Raw genomic sequence first — 22,746 nt, forward strand, 5'->3', positions numbered from 1 at the left:
CGGCCTGTTAAGTTGTGTGCAGTGTGTCTAGGGGGTTCCAGTAAACACTTGCTGTTGACTCAGAGCCTGGGAAGAAATTGAACCTGCGCCCCAACATCTCCAGGTGAGCCTCCAGGAGAGGTAACGTGGCTTCCTCCAGGAAACCTCCCTTCGCCTCACACTAGCCAGAGAGGCCTGTGTGTGCAGATAGCTGAAGCTGGGCAGGCCAGGTTCCGCTCCATAGCTGAAGGAGGCCTCAACAGGGAAACATCTGGCAGGTGCCCTGGGAGGGGAGGAGATGGAGCCTCAACCTTCCAGAGAGGCCACACTTAACTCTATCGCCAACACCACCACCACCACCCCCAGTCCTAGCCATAAGGACAGCCTTCTCCACCAGGGTCCCTCCAGGATTGCACCCACCCACCTGTGGGTGGACACACTGGAGGCGCGTGTGCGCGCGCGCACACACACACACAGAGTGACTCAGCTGCTTTCCTTCCTTTCCTTCTGTGCCTGGCTAGGGTGCCTTCTACCTCTTGGGACTATTGTGAATGAGGCCTGAATACAAACTCTGCCTCTGATGGCTATTCCCTGTTGTCAGCTTGACTACATCTAGAATGAACTACAATCCAGAAATGGAGGGCACACCTGTGATTTTTTTGGGGGGGGAGGGGGGCTTGGTTTGAAGAGGGTGGATCTACTTCTAGTCTAGACCTTTGAGGTTGGAAGACACGAGTCTTTGATCCGGATCTTGAGGCAGGAAGACAAACCTTTAATCTGGGCCACACCTTCTGGTGGAAGCCTACATATAAGGATATGGAAGAAGGAAGATTTTGTTCTTGGCCTGCTTGCCCTCAGCCTGCTAGCAAGCCCGTTCCTTCACTGTTCACTGGCATTCAAGCCTACTTATACTGAAGACCAGCTGAGACACCCAGCCTTGTGGACTGAGCAGCTACTGCAATCTTAGACTTTCCATTCACAGTCAGCCATTTGTGGGATTAGCTGAACTGCGCCTGTAAATCATTCTGATTTATGCTGTGCAGCCCAGCGTTCCCTTGCGCCCTCTAGGGGAATCTCTGGGGTACTGAAAGCTGCTAAGCACCATGTGGGAGGCTCAGAAGAATAAAAGTGCCATCATCCCTGCAAACGAACCCAAACTGAGTCTAAGGAGAACCAATCGCTCGACTGCTCACAGCAGCCGCTTACTGTGTGCTCTTCTTGAGTGCTTCTCAAATGGCTGGGTCCTTCTGCAATCTTCAAACCACTGTGGCAGTTGCCAGTACTCACTGGGTCACCTACAATTAGCCTGCCATAGACAGTGCAGGTGCTGACCTGTTCCCCGTGGAGGTGACGGTTCGACAGCAGAGAAAAGGACTTAGCAAAATGATAAAGTGTTCCTTACAGTACGCCAGTACTGAGAAGGAAAACACTGGGAAACGGCAGATCTATTCATGTGAAACTCGGGTCAGGGCAGGTCAATGAAGAGAGGGACCAACAGCAAGCAGGACAGCCTGAAGCAGAAATGTGTTGTGAGGTGGGGTCTCTAGCCCTAGGACCTGGAGTGTTAGAGGGGTGGGGGATGTAACTCAGCTGTTAGTGTTTGCTCAGCATGCAGGAGGCGCTGGGTTCCACCCACAACACCACAGCATCACACAATGGCACATGCCTGTAGTCCCAGAACTCAGAAGGTACTGACAAGGAGTTCAAAGTATAGGCCGTAGAGGTGGCTTGCTGGTTTGGAGTGTATGCTACTCTTGCAGCGGATCTGTGTTCAGTTCCCAGAACCCACTTAAGGCAGCCCCCAATCGCCGAGAAACTCCAGCTCCACGGGATCTAACGCCCTCTTCTGGCCAATGTGGGCACTTGTACTCCCATGCATATATATACCTGAGAAGGCTAGGTTTATTCCATGACAGACTTCAAATTAGCAGTTAAGAAGACTAGACCTAAGAACTGGGCAAATCCAGGCAAACCCAAGCAAGTCAATTACTAATAGGGAAAAAAAAAAAAAAAAAACCCAGGCTTCGGCCTTCACGCCCCAATAATGGTTCCGGGATGCCTAGAGATAGAGAAAGACAAAGCCCACCTCACCCCAGAAATCAAGTTGTTTCTCTATCTTGGTAATGGGAGACCCCAGCATGCTGGACTTCTGAAGAATAAAACACTCTTTGCACTTACATGCTATTTGAGTCCGGGGTACAATTTTTAGGCGAACCGTGAGCTTTTACATACCTACACACACAGTCACAACACATAGTCATAAGGAAAAAATCTAGACGCTCAAAGCAATCCTTGGTTCCGTAGGGAGTCTGAGGGCGGCTTGGGATACATGAAACTGTCTCAGAAAACAAACGGATGAAGCAAAGAACATGGTTTGGTAATTATTGTATGAGAAGATGAAGCTTCCAGAGATGAGCTTCAGGACAACCAGCTCTGGGCCCAAACAACAGCCCCAGGATTGTTGCCTACCACCTGTTGGCTCCTCTCGGCCTCATTTTCTTCCTGGGCTTCGAGGTGGGGAGTTAACTTCAAATCCTGTCAAAGAGAGAAAAAAATGTTTTCAGTATTCCCAGAGAATGCCCCCCAACACAGCACATTGGTTGAGTGGGTCCTATCTCTATCTCTAAATAGTGAGTCCCAACCAGTCTCTAAAGCCAGTGGATGGATATGGGTGTGGCCAGGTCAGGCATGGGTGGAAGGAAGGAATGCAAAGGATGCTGGGAAGGCAGAAAACCAATAAATACATTGCAGAAGTGAAATCACAGCTAAAAAACAAGATTATACTGAGTAGTACTTTGTTACTGCAGTGAGGGTAGATTTGATATGACAATCCCACCAAGGAGGCTAGCCTATGCTATAGAGAGAAACCCGCCAAGAGTAAACAGACTTGAGGCTTCCCTAGGACATGGTAGAACACACAGAGAGAACACAGCCACCACCCAGCTGGACTCTAAAATTCAATGCCATCTGTTGCCTCACCCAGAGAGGGACAAGAGCCCAGGAAGCCTACCAACTAGAGGGGAAATGATAAGACAAAGGGTACCCCCTCTTGATGAAGGTGAAGATGAAGGAGACAACCGTGGGCCCACAGGCAAGGGGTGCACACCTACAGAAGGAGAAGCCTTGGAAAGGGACAGGAGATCTGGGTCAGGGTGGGCTGCAGTTCAGAAGTGGGGGCCCAGAGGCTGGACTGAAGCCCGTGAGGGTGAACATGACCAGAGTGGTGCATCTCATTTGAGCTCCAAAGGACCCTAGTCCCTACTTTCTGCAGGGTCTCCAGCCCAGCACAGTGTCTGGCACACAGTAGGTGTTGTCAGAATGGGAAAGCTGAGGCTCAGAGCAGGCCTAGACAGGACCAGTAGTGGAATAAGGCTGGGCCCAGTTCTAGGTTGGAGAAACAGCTAGAATCATGAGGTCTCAGGCAGGTGGTCCCTGTGAGGCTGGACACACTACAACTGTCACCTCCACCCTTTGGTCCTTCGATGACCAAGCTCACAGGGCACAGTTGGGCAGCAGAGATATAGGATAAATGTGTCAGGTCTGATGGGCCATTTCCCCCTATAATCCATCCTCCACCCCACGAGTGCGCCCTGTCTCTGGCTTCTTCAATTGTGATATGGGGAGGCCAGGTCCATACAAGTCAGCTGTTAGGGGAGACTGCCACAGTGAGGGACACTGGCCACTGTGTCTAGCACAGAGTGTTCACTTAATGCTTGCCTGAGTGGGGACCAGCTCCATAAATAACAGCTACAGATTCTGGTGAAGAGTCAGCTGCCTCCTCTCCATGCTCGCCCACTCTTCCTTCTACCCTTTGTAGCTCCCTCCCCTCCTATTCCCTGGCTCCTGCCCTTCACCTCATGCCTGAGCCCCCCCTGGAAAATCGACAAGGTGGGAGTATGCAGGGTGCCCTATGGACTATAAGTCTTGGCTTTCTGGTCTTTGGGGTTGGCGTCTTGGCAGGGCCACCTCTGTCTAATACATCAGGTTGCATGGACTTCAGCTTGGCAATTTTGAACTTAATGCCAGTAAAAGTCCATTTTTGGGTAGGGTGACTTTTCTACTTGGCAAGGAACTGAACAGCATCCTCGGGGGGGGGGGGAATCTTGTCTTCAGTTCCTACATGGACAGGTCCACAATCCCCCCAGGCTCTGACAGATGACCTCAGGGCTACTCTGCCACTCTCACCCCTTTGGAGACTTTAACTAAGAACCCCCATGTTCTATCCATGCATGAAGAATTAGCCAGGGACCTCACAGCATTATTGCTGTCCCCTAGAGCTGCAAGCATGCTGACCACACCACCAGGGACCACTGTTTAGCCAGGGTCTGCCCTACCACCGCCTACCCACCAGTTTACATGCCCCCACACCCCACAGTAACCCAACCTAACCTTATATGGTCTGGGGACCAAAACAGCAGAGAAAGGCCCCTTGCCTGTGGGCCACATTCATCTGGGCATGCATGCAGTTTTTCCATCTCCTGTAGTCACGCCCTCTGTCCATTAAGAGCCCCAGTGTGTCCTGGTCTACCTAAAGACCCAAGATCACTTCCCTACCTTGCTAACACATTCCACTCCAGAGCAGCTTCTAGCAACATTACTGGGCTTGGAGCCTCAAGTGATGCCTCTCCCATAGATTTTATTATTAATAATATTATTATTATTGTATTTATTTATTTTATGTGTATGAGTACACTGTAGCTATCTTTACCCAAAGAGGGCATCGAATCCCATTACAGATGATTGTAAGCTAGCATGTGGTTGCTGGGAATTGAACTCAGGACCTCTGGAAGAGCAGTCAGTGCTCTTAACCTCTACCTCTGAGCCATCTCTTCACCTCCCATAGATTTTTTTTAAAAAGATTTTTACTTATTTTATGTATATGAGTGTTCTATTTATACATACACCTGCATGCCAGAAGACAGCATCAAACTCCATTACAGATGGTTGTAAGCCACCATGTGATTGCTGGGAATTGAACTCAGGACCTCTGGAAGAGCAGCCACTTAACCACTCTTAACCACTGAGCCATCTCTCCAGCCCCTTTCCCATAGATCTTAAATAGGGGCTGAACCCACCTTGACAGTGACCTTGTACTTTGGCTGTATCCTGTCAGAGGGCATCATCTGATTCCTCTGACTCACATCTCATCCTAGTTCTCACCCTTCCTTACAACAGGGGTGCCAAGCATGAAGTCCCGGCATGGGGAGTTATTCCATTTTCCCACTGGTACATCTCCTTCTTGCTGGGGTGAGACATGGATTCAGCCTTGAACTGTAGACTTCAGGAGAAACTGCAGCCGTGCACACTTGGACAACTGTTGCTGGAAACACCCTGGGGCCAGTTGCCTCTCTCTCTCCTGCCTCACCATTCAAGGCAGGTCGCTGCTACCCTGTTTCTAAAGAGCTCCCACTAAGTTGACCCAAGAAAGGAAGCTGCTTTTCCCTCTTCCGACCTCCCAATGTCAGCCACTGCTTCCTGTTGGCATAAATAAGAAGCCAGGTGGCAAGGGAGTCTGAGAAGAGTCAGGGCTCTGGTGGTAGTTTGAATGAGGCTCACAGATTTGAATACTTGGCCACAAGGGAGTGGCACTATTTGAAAGGATTGGGAATAATCCTTGTTGAAAGCAGTGTGTCCCTGGGGGTGAGCTTTGAGGTTTCAAAAAGCCCACTGCAAGCCCAGAGTCTTTTCGTATTTGCCTGCTGATCCAGATGTAGAACTCTCAGCTCCTTCTCCTGTATCATGTCTGCCTGTGTGCCACCATGCTGATGATAGACTAATCTGTAAACCAACACCCAATTCAACACCTTCTTTTTATAAGACTCGCTGTGGTCATGGTGTCTCTTCACAGCAATGAACACTGATTAAGACAGCTCTGCAGAGCTGTGCAGAACACAACCGGGAAATGGAAGCTTGCAGAGAGATAACAGGTTCACCCCAGCAGGACCTCACCCAATCCCAGCTGGAAATTGATGATATTGATATCCAAATGCTAGGAGCCCCTTACAGAGCAGAGAAACCTGAGCACTTGCTATTTTACAGGACAACCAAACTGGTTCACTGCATCTGGCCAGCAAAACTGTAGGAATCAGCAAGTTCCATGGGACCCTTAGGAGGCCAAGAGTCTCCCAGAGGGCAGAAGACAAACACAAAGAAAGTCTGGAACCTGCCGCGTTGATGGAATTGCAGGTGTTCTGCAGCACATCCAGCTGCCCATTAAGTGGCACCTCCATTAGAAAAGGGTCCAGGGCTCAGTGGGCAAAGGCTGTTTAGACCACATGTAGGTTCAGTTCTCCAATCTCCTTGCCTGGCTACAAACCAGACTGTCAGGGAGAGCCTCTGCAGCAGATGCAGGCTGGGATACAGGCTGCTGTCCTTTGAGCCATCTCAGCTAGCAAACCCAGGCATTCTGGAAGATTAATGGAAGAGAGAAAGCACAGAGACCCTCCAGAAACCTCAGCTAAATAGCTGCAGCATGGATCCTGGAGGTGGGGGAGACCGACCTCTCTTCTGTTGATAATTCGCCATCAGAAAGCAGCTCCAGGCTTGTGAGTGAGTCTTAATAGAGGCATTAAATCAGACTAGAAGGTACTCAAAATGGTAATATCCTCTCCAATAAGTCATACAGGAGTCTGCGCTAGCTAGTCTCATGTCAACTTGACATAAGCTACAGTTGTCTGAAAGAAGGGAACCTCAGTTGAGAAAATGCCTTCATAAGATCCAGCTGTAGGGCATTTTCTTAATTAGTGATTAATGGGGGGAGAGCCCACTGTGGGTGGTGCCATCCCTGGGCTGGTGGTACTGGCTTCTATAAGAAAGCAGGCTGAGCAAACCATGGGAAGCAATCCAGTGAGCAGCACTCCTCCATGGCCTCTGCATCAGCTCCTGCCTCCAGGTTCCAGCCCTGCTTGAGTTCCTGCCCTCATTGCTTTTGAAGACAAGCTAATATATAGAACTGTGAGCAAAATAACCTTTTCCTCCTCAGCTTGCTTTTGGTCATGGTCTATCACAGCAGAATCCACGGAAATTACTTATGGCATTTCAGTCCATAACAGATTATTGTATAGGACAGCAGTCTCATGAGGTCATATCATTTAGAGGCTGGGAATATAGCTCAATGGTGTGTGTGTACATGTGTACATGTGTGTATGTGTGTATATGTGTGTATACATGTGTGTATATGTGTGTATGTGTGTGTATGTGTGTATATGTGGTATATGTGTGTATGTGTGTAAGTCTATGTGTGTGTATATGTGTCTGTTCTAGATCACTTGCCTAGCACACATAAACCCCTGAGTTCAATCTCCAGCACCATATAAAACATATGTTTTCCCACCTGGAGAAGTCATATCCAACTTAAAGTGGGCAAATACACTCTATGGTAGTCAAACACTGATGGTGTTACATATCATGTTTCTCAGACTATATTCTCATCAGTAAATGACACACATATGTATACACATGTATGAACAAGTTTGTGAACAGGCAGCTGGGCCCCAAGGGCTAAGCTACCCAGTGCAAGCAGGTAGTTCAGACTCCCCAGTGTGTGTTCCTAATGGCTCTACTGCACTGGCCCCCCATGGCCTCTCATCAGCTAGTAGGGGGAACAAGTGGTCATGTTTTCAAAAGAATTTACAGACATTCAGGACCCACCCAGATGCAGACAGCAGTTACATCACTGGCTACTCAGGGAAGCATCAAGTGACTGTGAAGAAGCTAATATCTTGGTGAGATTGTCTAGGTGCAGACTTACCCCAGAGTCTCAGCCTCTAGACTACTGAGACTTTGAGCAGAATTCCTTAGTGGGTGGCTGGGCGCTCCTGTGCATTGTAAGATGCCTAACAGTATCTTTAGCCACTACCCACCAGATGCCAGAACACACAGACACACATACATACATACATACATACATATATACATACATACACATACATACATATGCACATGCACAATACAAATACATACACATACACATGCATTCCCATATATACACACATACATACATACACACACCTACATGCACATACATACACACACATAACACAAACACATGTATTCCCATACATATACACATATATACATGTACATACATATATATATACACATATACACATACATTTACATATAAACACACATACATATATATACACACATACAAACACACACACATATACACACATATCTACACACACATGTATATACACACACAGCCAGAAATATCTTCAGAAATTCCCATTGCCTCAGATTGAGAAGCCCCCACGCCACATTACTTTATGGACAGTAGCCCTTGAGCTACCAAGCAGATGAGGGACAGAGGACAGAAGACCATGGTTATTAACAAGATTTATGGCCAGTATGATGGTTAGTCTTCATTGCCAGTGTGGGTTTGAATAAAAGTGTCCTCCACAGGCTCATGTTCCTGAACATTTAGTGCCCTGTGGGTGGCACTATTTGGGAAGGTTCAGGAGGTATAGCCTTGTTAGAAAAGCGTGTTACCAGGGCTGGGCTTTGAGAGTCTAAAGACTTCTGCAATTTCCAGGTTATGATTGGTCCCAAACAGCCCTTCAAGATTATTTAAGCAGGTTGCTTTGCTCCCTCAGAGCTGGCTGTAGGGCAGTCTCCTGTGCCACGTTTCTTACTTTTATAGTGTCAGATCTAATAAGGTCTTCTTCATGGTCTTGCTTTGCTGACTTTCAGTAGTGTGGTCTGCTAAAATGAAGCCATGCAGCAGAAGGCAGTCTGTATGTGACAGACTGAGGCTAAGCTTGATCAAAAATGATCCTGGCAGGTAGGCGAACCCAACATCACTCAGGACCACCAACCCAACATCACTCAGGGTCACCAACCCAACATCACTCAGGCTCACCAACCCAACATCACTCAGGGTCACCAACCCAACATCACTCAGGATCACCAACCCAACATCACTCAGGGTCACCAACCCAACATCACTCAGGATCACCAACCCAATGTCACTCAGGGTCACCAACCCAACATCACTCAGGGTCACCAACCCAACATCACTCAGGATCACCAGCCCAACGTCACTCAGGGTCACCAACAGGTGCTACCCAAACCCAGCCCAGCCCAGTGTGTTCTCAAACCCAATATTTCCAATGCTGGATTTCCAAACTGCCCAATGTGAAGTCTGCATTCCCAAGATTGGGGCCCCAGCCTCTGAACTCAAAGTTCCTTTAACAACTGGTCAGCAGTTAAAGAAGCTTAAGCATTCTCAGAGCAGTCCCAGTGCCTGCTGTTGGACCCATCACTGGTCCACTGAAGAAGTGACATAGTGGAAGTCTTGGTGTGCCATTTAACAGGTAAAGTAGCTGCCCACCTAGACTACCAGCCCATTCTCCAGCAGTGCCCACAGGCCTGAGCCAACCCAGCTCTGCAAGCATGGCACTGCTGCCCAGGACCCGTTAAGAATCCAGGCTGGGAATCCCACCAGCTCACGAGGATTCTGCTCCTAGTGAGAAAGGATACCCATGCCTTAATGATGCCAGCCGTTCCCAGAACACATTCAGAAACTGCAGCCCCACCTCCCAAATGCTGCCCCAAAGGAAGCAAGTACCCCCAAATCATCCCGATGACAGCACTGACAGCGGAAGGGACGGCTGAAGAGTTCCCCAGTGGCAGAGCAGAAAGAAGAAGTGAAATGGAAGTAGGGATGACACTGTCAAGTCTTTAGGGTGCAGGGTCTCAGACCCCAGGCTGACAACAGTAGCTCTGGCTGCAACCGATAGCCAGGCGCACCAACACGAGAGGCATGCATGAGACTTACCACTGGGGGGCGCCACCTGCCATTGCTTCTACCCACCCCCACTGAAGTGAAGCCAGACATTTCTAGAGATCAGCTTTAGAAAAGTTTCTTGCCTACCCTTGACTTCGGTCCAGGTAGTGCAAAAGAACCCTCCGACAGTGGCTGGGTGGCAGTTTGCTGGCCCCTTCACCGGCTTAGACGAAAGAATTGTACTTCAGGTGCTTCTGCTTTCCCATGAATTTTTTGAGGTGCTTATCTTGGGATTTTTGCCACAAAGATTTCCCGTTCATTATAAAAATATTGTACGTCATGCTCGCTGGAGGGTACCTAAAACGAAGAAAAGAAACCACCCCGATCACTAAACACACAGGAAGGGCACTGTCTGCCTGTTAGGTGGGGACGGAGGCTGCGGTTTCTGATGGATCTGAATTCTGTTACCTCAGGGAAGGTCTATCCTGAATGACATGCCCTCTGACCTAGGGTCACAAGGTGCCTCTTGGAAACTCCTCCATTGCTTGCTTTTCTCCCACATCCCCCGTTCATCCTAAACAGTTCTTTTCGAGAGAAAATAGCTAGTCCAAGGATGGGCCCTGGTCAGGGTTGTGAAATGAGTCAAGCCTAATTTCAGAAGCCCTTAAATCCAGGTTCCTCTTTTGCTTCAGGAGCCCCACACCTGTCTCAGCAGAGTAAGCTGGACGTGAGGTAGCTGTTGGCTAGCTGGCTTGGGCTTTATATCCAGAGGCCTTGGCATCTAAAGAAGGTAGTGATATGGTCCCCAAGAGAAATGTAACTACCACAGCCTCAGACCCAAAATAAAAGGTGACAAGATGAGTGTCACCACAGAAGGTGGCCTACGGCTGGCTGCTTTCCCTTGGCCATCAGGAATGGGTGTCTCAGAGGATGCAAAGGGCCGCTCATAACTTTGAAAGTGATGGTACAGATGCTGTTCTTCCAAGTTATTTGCTTCTGGTGTCTGCCTAAGGTTCACACCTGTGCCTAAACCCTGTCTTTGCCCCTTGAGGCTCCCACCATGCCAGGCATTAACCCACCACTTACAGGATCATGAGAGATCCTGGAAGAGTTGCTGCTTGGCAGCTACTAGAGACACAGTCTATTCAGCACAGGGAACCAGTGTACACTGACTGAATTCAGCCTTTCTCTCCCCCATCAAGTCTCCTCCCTCCATATCTTCTTATAGCCATGCTTTGGCTTTTCTGCCTCTAGAATGCTAGCTACTATAGCCAGGTGTGGTGGTGCACGCCTTTAGTCCCAACATCCCAGAGGCAGAAGCAGGTAGATCTCCGAGTTTAAGGCCAGCCTGGTCTACAAAGTGAGTTCCTGGACAGCCAGGGCTACACAAAGAAACCCTGATTTGGGGGGGGGGGGGGGAAATAGAGTCCTAGTTTCCAGTCTTCTAACCAGAGGCTCTACCATCTTCCCTCCAGTTTCCTCTCGGTATGGAGAAACCTGGCTAAATCTGCGTTGCCTTGAGAAGTAATTATAGCCAAGTCAGGGACTCCAGAGCTTCAGTGTACCTCAGAATCGCCAGATAGCACCTGAACCCTATCACCTGGGAAATTTTATGGAGCATGCTGGGAGATGCCAAGACATGACAGGAAGACATTCCTGCCTTCCTAACATCTGGAATCTGTAAGATGCAACTGTGCTTCCAACTCCCTGAGTCATTTGTTTGATTAAGAAAGCAAAACAACAACAACAACAACAAAAAACCCATACTTATTAACTTGTAATTATGGGTGTTTTGCCAGCATATACTGAATGCATGCAGTGCCCTGGGAGGCCAGAAGAGGGCACTCGATCCCCTAGAACTGGAGCTGAAGGTGGTTATGACCCACCTACCTGTGCAGAGCGTGGACCCTGAGCCATCTCTACATCACCCAACTTCCTGAATTCTTAAAAGACAGACACTAAGAGACACTCACTTTGGCTGTCTCCGCCTTATACACGTGACCAGCGTAAGCACCACCAGCACTGTCACCAGGAGGATTGCCACCATGGCGGTGGTGGCAGAGATGATATTCCTCTGCAGGAAACTCAGCAGCTGTCCGCACGGTAGACTCTCCCTGGAGGCACCTGAATAGGAAGATGCAAGAGCAGAAGCTAGAGAAGGCCTGAACGCATCCCTGACAGGTGACCCACAACCAGGACAACCTCTGGTCTTGCTCAGAGCTAAAGTATACATACTAACATGTCAGCCACTAGCTTCAAAAGTCCAGCTGGGGAAATGACAGGCCTTGTCACCAGTGACAAGCAGCAAAACATCCATGAAGAAGGATGAGCAAACCATAGTGTGTAGGAAGCAAGGAGGGAGGGGAGGTCCGGGGGGCGGGGGCAGAGCGTGGGGGGGGGTGTGGAAAGGAGGCAGGAACATCCTACTTCAAAGTCTTTGAGAATCACGGATGTGGGGCTGACAGTGTAGTTCAATGGTGACCCACTTGTTTAACACGCAGGAGGTGCCAGATTAAATCTCCAGCGTGGGAAACTGAACAGCAAAGGGTTGAATATTTGAATTAAAGCTACTCACCTGGCAGTGGCCAAAACTTCTCTTTACTAGCCTCTCCTTCCTGCCCCACCAGCTTTTAGAAGTTCTACTACAGATTCAGTCTGCCTTGTGTGTGTAAGCATGATTGGACATCTTGACTGTGATCTTGATTCAACGGGACACACATAGGAGATTAGAATGAGTGCTTGTGTGTGGGTGGGTGTGGGTGGGTTGTTCCCATGGCTGACGGGTGAGACAGTCACAGAAAGCAGAGATCCATCTTGAATTTGGGTGGCACCCTCCAAAAGGCTAAAGGCCCACACAGAATATAAATAGGAAAAGGAGGGAGCCAGCCAATGAGGGGAGGTAGTCTCTGCTTCCTGGCCAGCATGTAGTCAGTGGCTATTCTCCACCATGCTTTTCTGCCTCATCAGAGCCTCGAAGCAAGGGGGACAGCTGACCATAGATGGCGACTCTGAAATCAGGAGCCAAGATAAACACTTGGATTTGTTCCTCTTGAGTCTCTGCCACAGTGATGGAAAACTGACCAAGATTGTGGTTTAAGAGATTCCAGACTGCCATCCAGTGTAGATGGTGCCAGAGACGACCTTGACTTCTGACATCCCTCTGGGAACTTTGAGAAATCACAAGGCTAGCTTTGAAATACCACTGAGCATGGGTTTGGGGTGCAAAAAAAAAAAAAATCATGGTTAGCTCTCAAAGGAAGGAGATCCCAGCTGATATTTGGGGACTCCAGGGGCGTCTGTGATTCCATTTGTAATCTGGCCAGAGGAAGAGGATGGATTGAGGGCTAGGGCAAAAGATCCATTGGGAGGAACCAACGTTTGTGTGAGAAATGCTGAAGAGATTGGGTGACACACGCAGAGACTACTGCCCAAGGGCTTTCTTGGGTTGTGGGGGAAAGTCGGAGCCCAAACCTTCCTCCCAGGCCCATGAGGAGCATCTCTGAGGGCTAGGCTTCAATAACTCAGGACTAGCAAGTTTAAAATTACATTTCCTTTATTTTGTGTGTTCACGTGTGTGTGTGTGTGTGTGTGTGTGTGTGTGTAAGTATGCATACACTTGCCATGCATGTGTGTAGACAATGTGTGGGAGTCGGTTCTCTTTTTCTACCATGTGGTCTAGAGGATTGAACCCCAGTTGTCAGGCTTGGTGTTTAATTTCTGAAAGTGAGGAAGCAATAACAGGGTAGACGGAATGGCTGTGTGGAGGGGTGTAGTGGGCGTGGCACCAGCATGGGCTCAGCCTCTCCCCACTATCAGCAAGTGTGAGCTAGCTCAGTCAAGCCAACAAGAAGGACGAGGCCAGACCCACAGGAGACTAGGTTAACCTAAGACAGCCTCGGGAGCCAGCAGGGGCAGGGGCTTAGGAGAGGAGCCCACATTCTAAATGACCCTGGCTATTTAGAAAAAATAAATATAAAAGTCCTTTAGAGAAGATGATCAACTTTTTGAAGTTTATTTAATTCATAATATGTAGACCATATGAACTGTCTGTTTTCTGTTTCGCTTTTTAGACAGTCTCACTATGTAGCCCAGACTGGTCTCAAACTCATGGTCCTCTTGCCTCGGCCTACATGACCCTGTATGTGACCCACACTAGCTGACTACACATTTCTGCTGGTGAATTAAAGGTACATGGACTCTGCTCAGCTAAAATACCAAGAAACAAAAAGATATATTCTATAACCTTCCATACTCAAGACTGTTACTTAGATCATATTTTAAGGATGATACCTTGAATGGTTTTTTGGAGTATTTCTTTGCTGTCAGCAGTCAGTTGATGGTGCACATCCCTGTTGAATAGAGATGGTTCTTCATTCTTCTCAACAATATGAGCTACAAAAGACAAAAGATAAGTCCAGATTGAATGCTGCCCAGCCACCAGAACCTTTAGAGGGTGGGGTCTGTGGAAGGTTTTTAGCTCACCGGGGCTGTACCCTAGAGAATTCTGGAATCCTACCTCCTGCTCCTCTTCCTCCTCTTCCTCCTCTTCTTTCTCCTTTCTCTCTCTCTCTCTCTCTCTCTCTCTCTCTCTCTCTCTCTCTCTCTCTCTCTCCCTCTCTCCTCTCCCTCTCTCTCTTCTCTCTCTCCTTGGACATGGAGAGATTTGATCTCTCACATACTCCTACCATGTTGCTCTACCTCCCCACGGGCCCCAAACATGGAAACATGGGCAACCATAGGTTAGAATTTCTAAAGGTGTCAGTCAGCATCCTCTAAGCTAATCATGTCAGGTATTTTATTATAAGGATGAAAAGCTAACATTAACAATTTTAGTGGGCTTATTGGCCAATTCTATTTTTTTATAATAAAGAAGCTTGTGGTGTGTGTGTATGCACACACTCTCGTGCATGCATGCGTGCATGTATGCAAGTGTGTGTGCATGTGTGTGTGCATGTGTGCATGCATGTGTGTGCATGTTGGAGGGCATGTGCACACTTGGGTGTATGCATGTCACAGCACTTGTGTGGAAACCAGAGGACAGTCTTCACCTTTCACAATGTTTGAGACGGGGTCTCTCTGATGTCAGCCACTGTGTATACCAGGTGAGCTGCCCCTGAAGCTTCCAGGGATCCTCCCGCCCTCGCCTTCCAGCTCACCACTGCAGCACTGGCTCACACACGCATGCTCCCACATACAGCTTCACGTGTGTCCTAGGGATTCTAACCTGGGTCCTTATACTGTGTGGCAAATGCTTTTGCCCTATTCATTAAGTAGCTTCTTCCGAGTCCGAGTAAAGAAGAAGTGGGGATTTGGGAGGAGAGTCTAGGTGTTCTAGACACAGGAGTATTTTGGTTTTATTTATAACCCAGCACATTCATTCTCTCACTCATGGCTGAGACAATGATTCTCATGAGGAAGGCTTGTTAAACACCATTGCTGGGCCACACCTGAGCGTCTCTGACTCTATAGGTCTAAGTGGACTTGAGAGTATGTAAGGACCACAGATAGTGCTGCTGCATGTGAGGACACAGGGCATCTAGCCTGGATGTGAGCCTCTCTGAGCTCTCTTTTCTGTCTCCATTTGTATAAAATATAGATGCTATGACTTGCCCCAGAGGTTGCAGAATGTTTGTGCAAACCACAAAGACCTAAACAAAATGAGAAAATCAACCACACCAAGATATCTATTGGTATCTCCAAACTACATAACGCCCTTAGAAGAAAGAGAACAGGTTTGGAAATAAGAAATACTTCCATTTCAGCTCTGCCTCTGGTATCTGTGACCCATTTGAATAAGAGAGCTAGCAAAATCTCTGGGGGCATTTGATCCAGAGCGGGACCAAATGGGAGGCCAAGAGCTCTCTTTGGCAGGTGTGGGAAGACCCCAGAGACAGTGTTCTATGTGATCTGAGCTGTTTCATGGAACAATCTGGAACCCATGGGCAGGAGCCCTGAAGAGACCTGCAGGGTCTGTGTGAGTTGGAAAGGAAAAGTTCCACAAAGCAAATGGGCCGGGTGAGAAAGTAACCCCACCCTCAGACAACCTCGAGTTAAGCTGTGGCTTCAGCCCCAGATAGGAGATACCTGAGACCTCGAGAGGAAACGAGGTGTGAGCTTCCTGAATCTCTGGGCAGGTTCACAAAGGAAACAAGACTAGCTGCCATGGGATGAAGGGTATTAAGTGTGTGGTAAGAGATCTCCAAAGTTCTTGCCATTCTTAGAAAAGAAAGGGAGCCATTCACCTGCAAGTTGGCTTAGGAACGTTCAACTTAATATGCCTGGCAATCAGTTGACTTTGAACGTGGCAACTCATTAAAGAGATCAGCAAGCAGAGACCGAGTGTGACTAACACGGTGTCAGTCCTGAGGGCTGCGTTGCCCAGTCTTTCAGAGGGCTGTAGAAAGAGTGTACTTCTGTGTGGGGAGATAAGCTAAGCCAGTGACGTGCTTGACACATAAGCACGAGGTCCTGAGCTTGCTCCTCAGGATCCATGAAAAAAAGGTCAGGCATGGTGGTGTACATTTGTAAGCCTGGTGTTCTGGGGAGACAGAGACAGGGGGATCCCTCGGGCTTGCCAGCTCATCAGCCTAGCCTACCTGCTGAGTTCTAGGCTATCAAAAGACCCATCTCAAAAGGAGGTAGAGGCCAATGGGATGATGGTTCAGTGGATAAAGATGCTGGCCATCAAGCCTGATGACCGAGTTCAAGCTCCAGCCTCTACACAATACAAAGAAAGAACAGGCTCCTGAGACCTCCCCATGTAGCTGGGCTCTCTCTTTCTCTCTCTCTCTCTCTCTCTCTCTCTCTCTCTCTCTCTCTCTCTCTCTGCTTCTCTCTCTCCCCCCTCTCTCTCACACACACAAATAAATAACATAACATTATTTATTTTTACCAGATTGATGGCTCAACAGTTAAGAGCACTTGGTATTCTTACAAAGGACCTGAGCTTGGTTCCCAGCACCTACAGGGCAGCTCACAACCATTTGTAACTCCAGTTCCAAGGGACCTGACACCTTCTTCTGGCTTCCGTGCGCACCAGACATGCATAGGATGCACAGGCTTGCATACAGGCAAAAACACCCATGTACGTAAAATACAAGTTAATTTAAAATTAAAGCAACATTTAAAGGTGTCAGGCTGGAGAGATGGCTCAGTGGCTAAGAGCAGTGGCTGCTCTTCCAGAGGAGCCAGGTTCAATTCCCAGCACCCACATGGCACCCAATCACCATCTGTAACACCACCCCAGCAGAAATCCAATACCCTTTTCTGGCCTCCTCAGGACGAAGGCACTCCCACAGTGTATAGACATACATACAGACAAAACAGCCACGTTCACAACATAAATATATTTCTGCTGTGTGCGCTCAGAAGCAAACTCGGGTTCTCTGCAAGAGTGATAAGCACTTTTAATTACTATACCATCTCTTCAGATCTCCACATTATTTTTTGAGACAGGATTTAAAAAACTGGCCATATTTACTAGCCAATAGACCTCAAGGACCCTCATCTCTGTCTCCCTAGCAGGTGTCAGCCACAGTACCCAGCTTCTTACACAGCTACTGGGGATCCGAACTCAGATCCTTCTATTGTGCAGCAAGCATTTTTTACCAGCGTAGCCATCTCACCAGCACAAATAATCAGTTTATAATGTGTTAACCAGTTTGGTATTAATCAACATATAGTGAGATTCCTTCCTTACAAAAACAAATAACACAAAATTAACTTCAAACCTAATGTAGGTAGCTCACTACATACCTTGAGTTCTGGGAGGGAAGAGGGAGGAAAAAAGGCCAGTGTGTACTTAAGATGGTGGCCATGTGCTGAGTCAAAGCTCTATGAGGGAGAACAATATCAATACACTTATTAAAGTGACATTAAAGTGAGGTCTTCTTTGCTACCGAGCATATATTCTAGAAAAAAAGCTATCAAGAAGGCAGGTTAGGAACTTCCTTACGGTTTGAGATGAGAGATCAAATTTGTTCTAGGGGAGCTGAACCCAACAGGGCACCTGGACCCCACTAGTGTAACAACAGGGGGCAAGAAACAAACTGCCATATTTTAAAAACTATCTCATACTCTGAATATTTTAGAAGGGGAAACCCTGTCTTTGTTGCTGTTCAATGGCAAATATTTTGAGTACACCATCAACCCATTTAGCCAAAGGCAGGATGACTGAAGACAGAGCTCCCCACCCCAGGGACACTGGGGTAAGTGTCTAAAGAATGTTGCTCTAGCTGATGTCTGCAAAACAAAACACAAACTAGATGGAACTGGTATCACTGTTGTCCTCAATTTGTGGACCTGCACTGCCCTCTCCTGGACGCTAGAAATGCACCAGTTTTAAGCATTCCCCCCACCCCCACCCCCCCCCCCCATGGAAAACCCACCTGGAGTAACAATGTATCCCCTCCTAGACGGAAAACCCACCCGGAGTAACAATGTTGCCACACCAGTTACAACATGCCATGCCAGACTGCTGTGGAGACCAAATGGGTAAATGCAGAAGAAAACTCCAACAGTTGACAGCCAGGGAGTGCTCACTCCATTGGCATAGTAGCGATTACTATTGCACCAGTCACCCCCAGATTCATTTATAAAATAGCATTCAGATCAGCACTTCATATGCCCTAATGCCTCCATGGGGCAGAGTCTAGCCTGTACTAAATAGTGCCATGATCTGCCTTACTATCATTTCAAAGCATGGACTACAGGAATGATGACTATCAGAATCAGTGAGATGACACACGTGCAGATACTCAACATACCCATAAAAATACATAAATCTCAAAAAACAAGCCTACCACAGCAGGCTTGGTAGAAATTGAAGAATTCATTCTCAGTATGAAGATACATGTGTATATGTCTGTATGTGTTTGGGTAGAGAGGGTAGAGAGAGAGACAGATGGGTATAGATGGATGGGTGGATAGATAGATAGATAGATAGATAGATAGATAGATAGATAGATAGATAGATTCCTGGCTGTCTTGGAACTCACTCTGTAGACCAGGCTGGCCTCGAACTCAGAAATCTGCCTGCCTCTGCCTCCCAAGTGCTGGGATTAAAGGCCTGTGCCACCACTGCCCGGCTTTGTTTCAGACTTAACAACACCAGATTAAGTGGAAAATGCTTATCTCCTTTAGGTGGATGTTACTTCTGGTTTCTAAGTGGGTTTGTAAAAAGGGACTATTTGATGGAACTTTAGATAGAAGATAGATAGATAGATAATCTTTCTTATATTAGTCCCATAACTTCTATCTTATTCAGGAAACATTACAAGCATTTCCCTCTGAGAGAGGTACTAGACAGAGTGTAACTGTATTTCCACTGTTCATAAAGATTGTCTTGGAGATGGTAACAATGTAATTAGTGTGGGTGAGAGTCTCAGTAATTTGTAAAGGAAAACTATATCTGTAGATGCCATATCATGCACACACATATATTCATGTTAATATACAAGAACCGAGTGAGGTCCAGTCATAGTTTGCTTCTCTGATGCTGTGATAAACATCAGAGTTTAGAGGAACTTGGAGAACAAAAGGGTCCATGTGGCACAGCTCACAGTCCATCACAGGCAGAGACCTGGAGGCAGGAGCTGAGGCAGAGACCACAGAGGCGTGCTGTTTACTCACTTGCCTTTTCACACAACCCAGGACCACCTACCTGCCCAGGGCTGGCATAGCCCTGCAGGAACTCCTGCATTAGTTATAATAAAGAAAATGTGCCTCCACCAGACATGCCCATGATCCAATCTGATGGAGGCAATCCATCAGTTGAAGTTCCCTCTTCCCAGGTGACTCAAGGTTTGTGTCAGGATGACAAAAACCAACCAGCACAAGTGTACTAAGAACATGAATGTCCATACATAAACCAGTTTTCTTCCTACCAAAATTTTAACTTAGCAGACTATAGAATAATAGGGAAATCTTATAATAACAATACAGAAAAGCATAATTTAGCAAAAAATGCAGATATATACATAAAGATATATATACACATTATATATACACATATTAGATAGATAAACATATACACACATAGATACGTGTATATATACCTACACATAGATATACAAAGATAGATAGATAGGTAGATACATACATACATACATACATACATACATACATACAGCTAGATATAAATAGGAAACACACTGAAGAAGGCAAAGAAATGCTTGAAAATTTGTCTATGATATTCCCATTTCTAGCCTGCGGTGATTCAACACTGTTTCTCCAATATGACAGAGAAAAGTAGAGACAAGCTTTTAATAAAGTTAGACAGGTTGGTAGTAAAGCTCAGATGGAAAAACTATTATATAAAATAGCCAGAAGACCACTGGGGGGAAAAACCCAGAAACTATAAAGGGAGCTGGTCCTACAGGATGTTCAAGCAAAATATTTCAGCCTCCCATTAAAATTGTGTGATGATGTACAAAAGGAGATGAATAGGAAGCTCAGAGAGAGCCCTAGAGTGTGGAGGGAGTTAGTCCCTGATAAAGGAGACATCTCAGACCACTGTCATTAAGATGGACTTTCTAATCAATGGCGCTGAGACAACTAGTAGCCACATCAAGGAAAAATGGACTGATTGTGTCTAAAAATGGTTAATGAAAAGCTATGTGTCAGATTTGATCATCTTTTCTTGGACACAAACACAACACAGGTAACAAGGGAAAAGAAGACATTCTGGCCCTCATTCACTCCTTAGGAGACCATTGTCTCCAGGCCTTGCTCAAGGTATGTCTAGTTATCAATCAAAGAGATGCCCAATTATTTAACATATTGTTGACATGATATTTATAGGAAACAAAGTAAGGGATATTAGAAATACTCATTTTAGCTGGGTGGCAGTGGTGTACCTTTTATCCCAGCACCAGGGAGACAGAAACAGGGGAATCTCTGAGTCTGAGAACAGCCAGAGTGAATTCCAGGGCAGCCAGGGTAAGAAAGAGAAGAGAAGAGAAACATTTTAAAGGGTATTTGTTGGGATGGAGGGGGAGGGGGAAGACCCCCATAGACTCCTATATTTCAAGGCTTGGTCATCAAGGAAGGAAGTGAGTCACAGGGGGTGGGCTTTGAGGATTCAAAATCCCAAACCAGGCCCAGTGTCTCTCTGCTCTTCCTGCTGCCTGCAGATTCAGACGTAGAGCTCTTAGCTACTTCTCCAGCCCCTTGTCTGCATGTGTGCCTCCATGTTCCCTGCCATGATGATGATGGACTAAACCTCTGAACTATAAGCCAGGTACAATTAAATGTTTTCTTTTATAAGAGTTGCCATGGTCATGGTGTCTCCTCACAGCAATAGAACCCTAACTAAGACAGAGTTTTTTTGCTTGTTATTTCTATTGGTTTGGGGATTTTTGATAGTTAATTTGTGTGTGTGTGTGTGTGTGTGTGTGTGTGTGAGAGAGAGAGAGAGAGAGAGAGAGAGAGAGAGAGAGAATTATGCCATTTATTAGGTGTCAGTGAAGGCCAGGAGAGGGTGTCAGATCCCCAGGAATTAAAAGTTACAATTGTAGTTGTGAGCTGCCTGGTGTGGGATCTGGGAATTGAACTCAGGACTTCTGAAGAGTAGCAAGTGAGCTTACCCACAGACCATCTCTCCAGCCCTTTCTCTTGTTTTTTGAGTCAAGATCTTATGCTGCCTAGCCTGGCCTCAAACTCACCATGTAGTCAAGGCAGGATGCAATACCATATTTTCTCTCTCAAATTATTCAGGTACATGAAATTATAAAGTGCGATTAGCGGGTGCTATTCATGCTACTCAGGGTTTGGGCCACCAGGAACAGTGAACTCTACTGGAAAATGAGTCACTTTCTGCTGAACAGTATGCAAAATGGCAGAACACACCTGACCCTGCAAACCACAGACTCCATAGTTGATAGAAATTACAGCAAGGGGTTTAGACACTTTCTTCAGTTTTCACTTTGGCAGTAACCTATCAGTAGCTGTTTTTCCAGAACATTCAGATCACAGCATAGAACACCCAATACAACGCAGCCTATAAGAACTCACGAACGTCGAATCCAGTGGCAAGATACTTGCTTTCGTTTGAGTCTTTCCACGTGAGTGGCTCAGCTGTTAGTGTTCCTTCACCTTCGTCTGATAAATATTTTGAATCATTAGAAAGCACCTGCCCCAGAATCTCATCTGAAGAGAAACAAGCAAAAGCACATTAACATACAGCAACATACATGGGCATATTTTGCACTGTACATATTCAGCACACCCATGAATACATGAAGGAATGACTTGAACTTAGCAGATGCTGAATGCTCTAAGATATCATCGTAACTACAGAATTGATTGCACCAGATATCCTGGTCAGAGAGTACCATCCATCAAGCACAGTTGACTAGAAACTGTCCCCTGCCTGATATGTGGAGATACAGCTTTCCTTCTTGTTCCTCTCACTGGGACTCCCCCTTCCCCCCGTAACACTCCAGGACTGACACATAAAGACAGGCTGAGGCTGAGTCAGAAATGAGGCAAAACATGTTAAAAGGTCATTAGGAGTTTTCTTTATAAAACTTTCACTAGTAGGACTGGAGAGATGGCTCGGTGGTTAAAAGCACTGGCTGCTCTTCCAGAGGACCTAGGTTAGATTCCCAGCACCCACAACCTGTTGTAACTCCAGTTCCAAATGACATGACACCCTCTTCTGAACTCCTTGAGCACAAACAGACACTCATACACATGAAATAAAAACAAATCTTTTTAAAAACTGGTACTAACATTTTGGGATTAGCTAGATTTTTTTTTTTTAATGTTTTAACAACCCCTTCCCTTTTGACACTTAGAAGCATCTGTTTTTCCCGGGAATGTGGCCATTTACCCCTCTCCTAGGCTTTCTTTGCTAAGCCACAGAAAACAATCAACAAAAATCCCATTCACTCCCAACAGGCCCTGAGACTATTCCCAAGGGTGGGTGTGCATGTGTGCACATGTATGCGTGTGTGTGTGTGTGTGTGTGTGTGTGTGTGTATACATGTGCATGCATGTATGCTCTCTTCCTTTTATTAATCCTTAAAGATTTTTTC

At 46.8% G+C, this 22,746-nt stretch overlaps 1 protein-coding gene across 1 annotated transcript in view; it reads right to left on the bottom strand.

The window, feature by feature from the left end:
- Positions 1 to 2,336: 2,336 nt before the first annotated feature.
- The window catches only part of C17H2orf92 (chromosome 17 C2orf92 homolog), a 36,456-nt gene continuing 16,046 nt past the window's right edge, over positions 2,337 to 22,746 (bottom strand). Inside the window, exons 5-9 of the mRNA XM_034521486.2 lie at positions 21,752 to 21,856; positions 14,000 to 14,101; positions 11,683 to 11,833; positions 9,857 to 10,066; positions 2,337 to 2,514 (exon numbers count right to left, since the gene is read on the bottom strand). Of these exons, the coding sequence (XP_034377377.2) occupies positions 9,934 to 10,066; positions 11,683 to 11,833; positions 14,000 to 14,101; positions 21,752 to 21,856 (491 nt within the window). The 3' untranslated portion in view covers positions 2,337 to 2,514; positions 9,857 to 9,933. The remainder of the gene's footprint in view (positions 2,515 to 9,856; positions 10,067 to 11,682; positions 11,834 to 13,999; positions 14,102 to 21,751; positions 21,857 to 22,746) is intronic.

This window comes from Arvicanthis niloticus, chromosome 17 (genome assembly GCF_011762505.2).
Source record: "Arvicanthis niloticus isolate mArvNil1 chromosome 17, mArvNil1.pat.X, whole genome shotgun sequence".
Classification (NCBI taxonomy): domain Eukaryota; kingdom Metazoa; phylum Chordata; class Mammalia; order Rodentia; family Muridae; genus Arvicanthis; species Arvicanthis niloticus.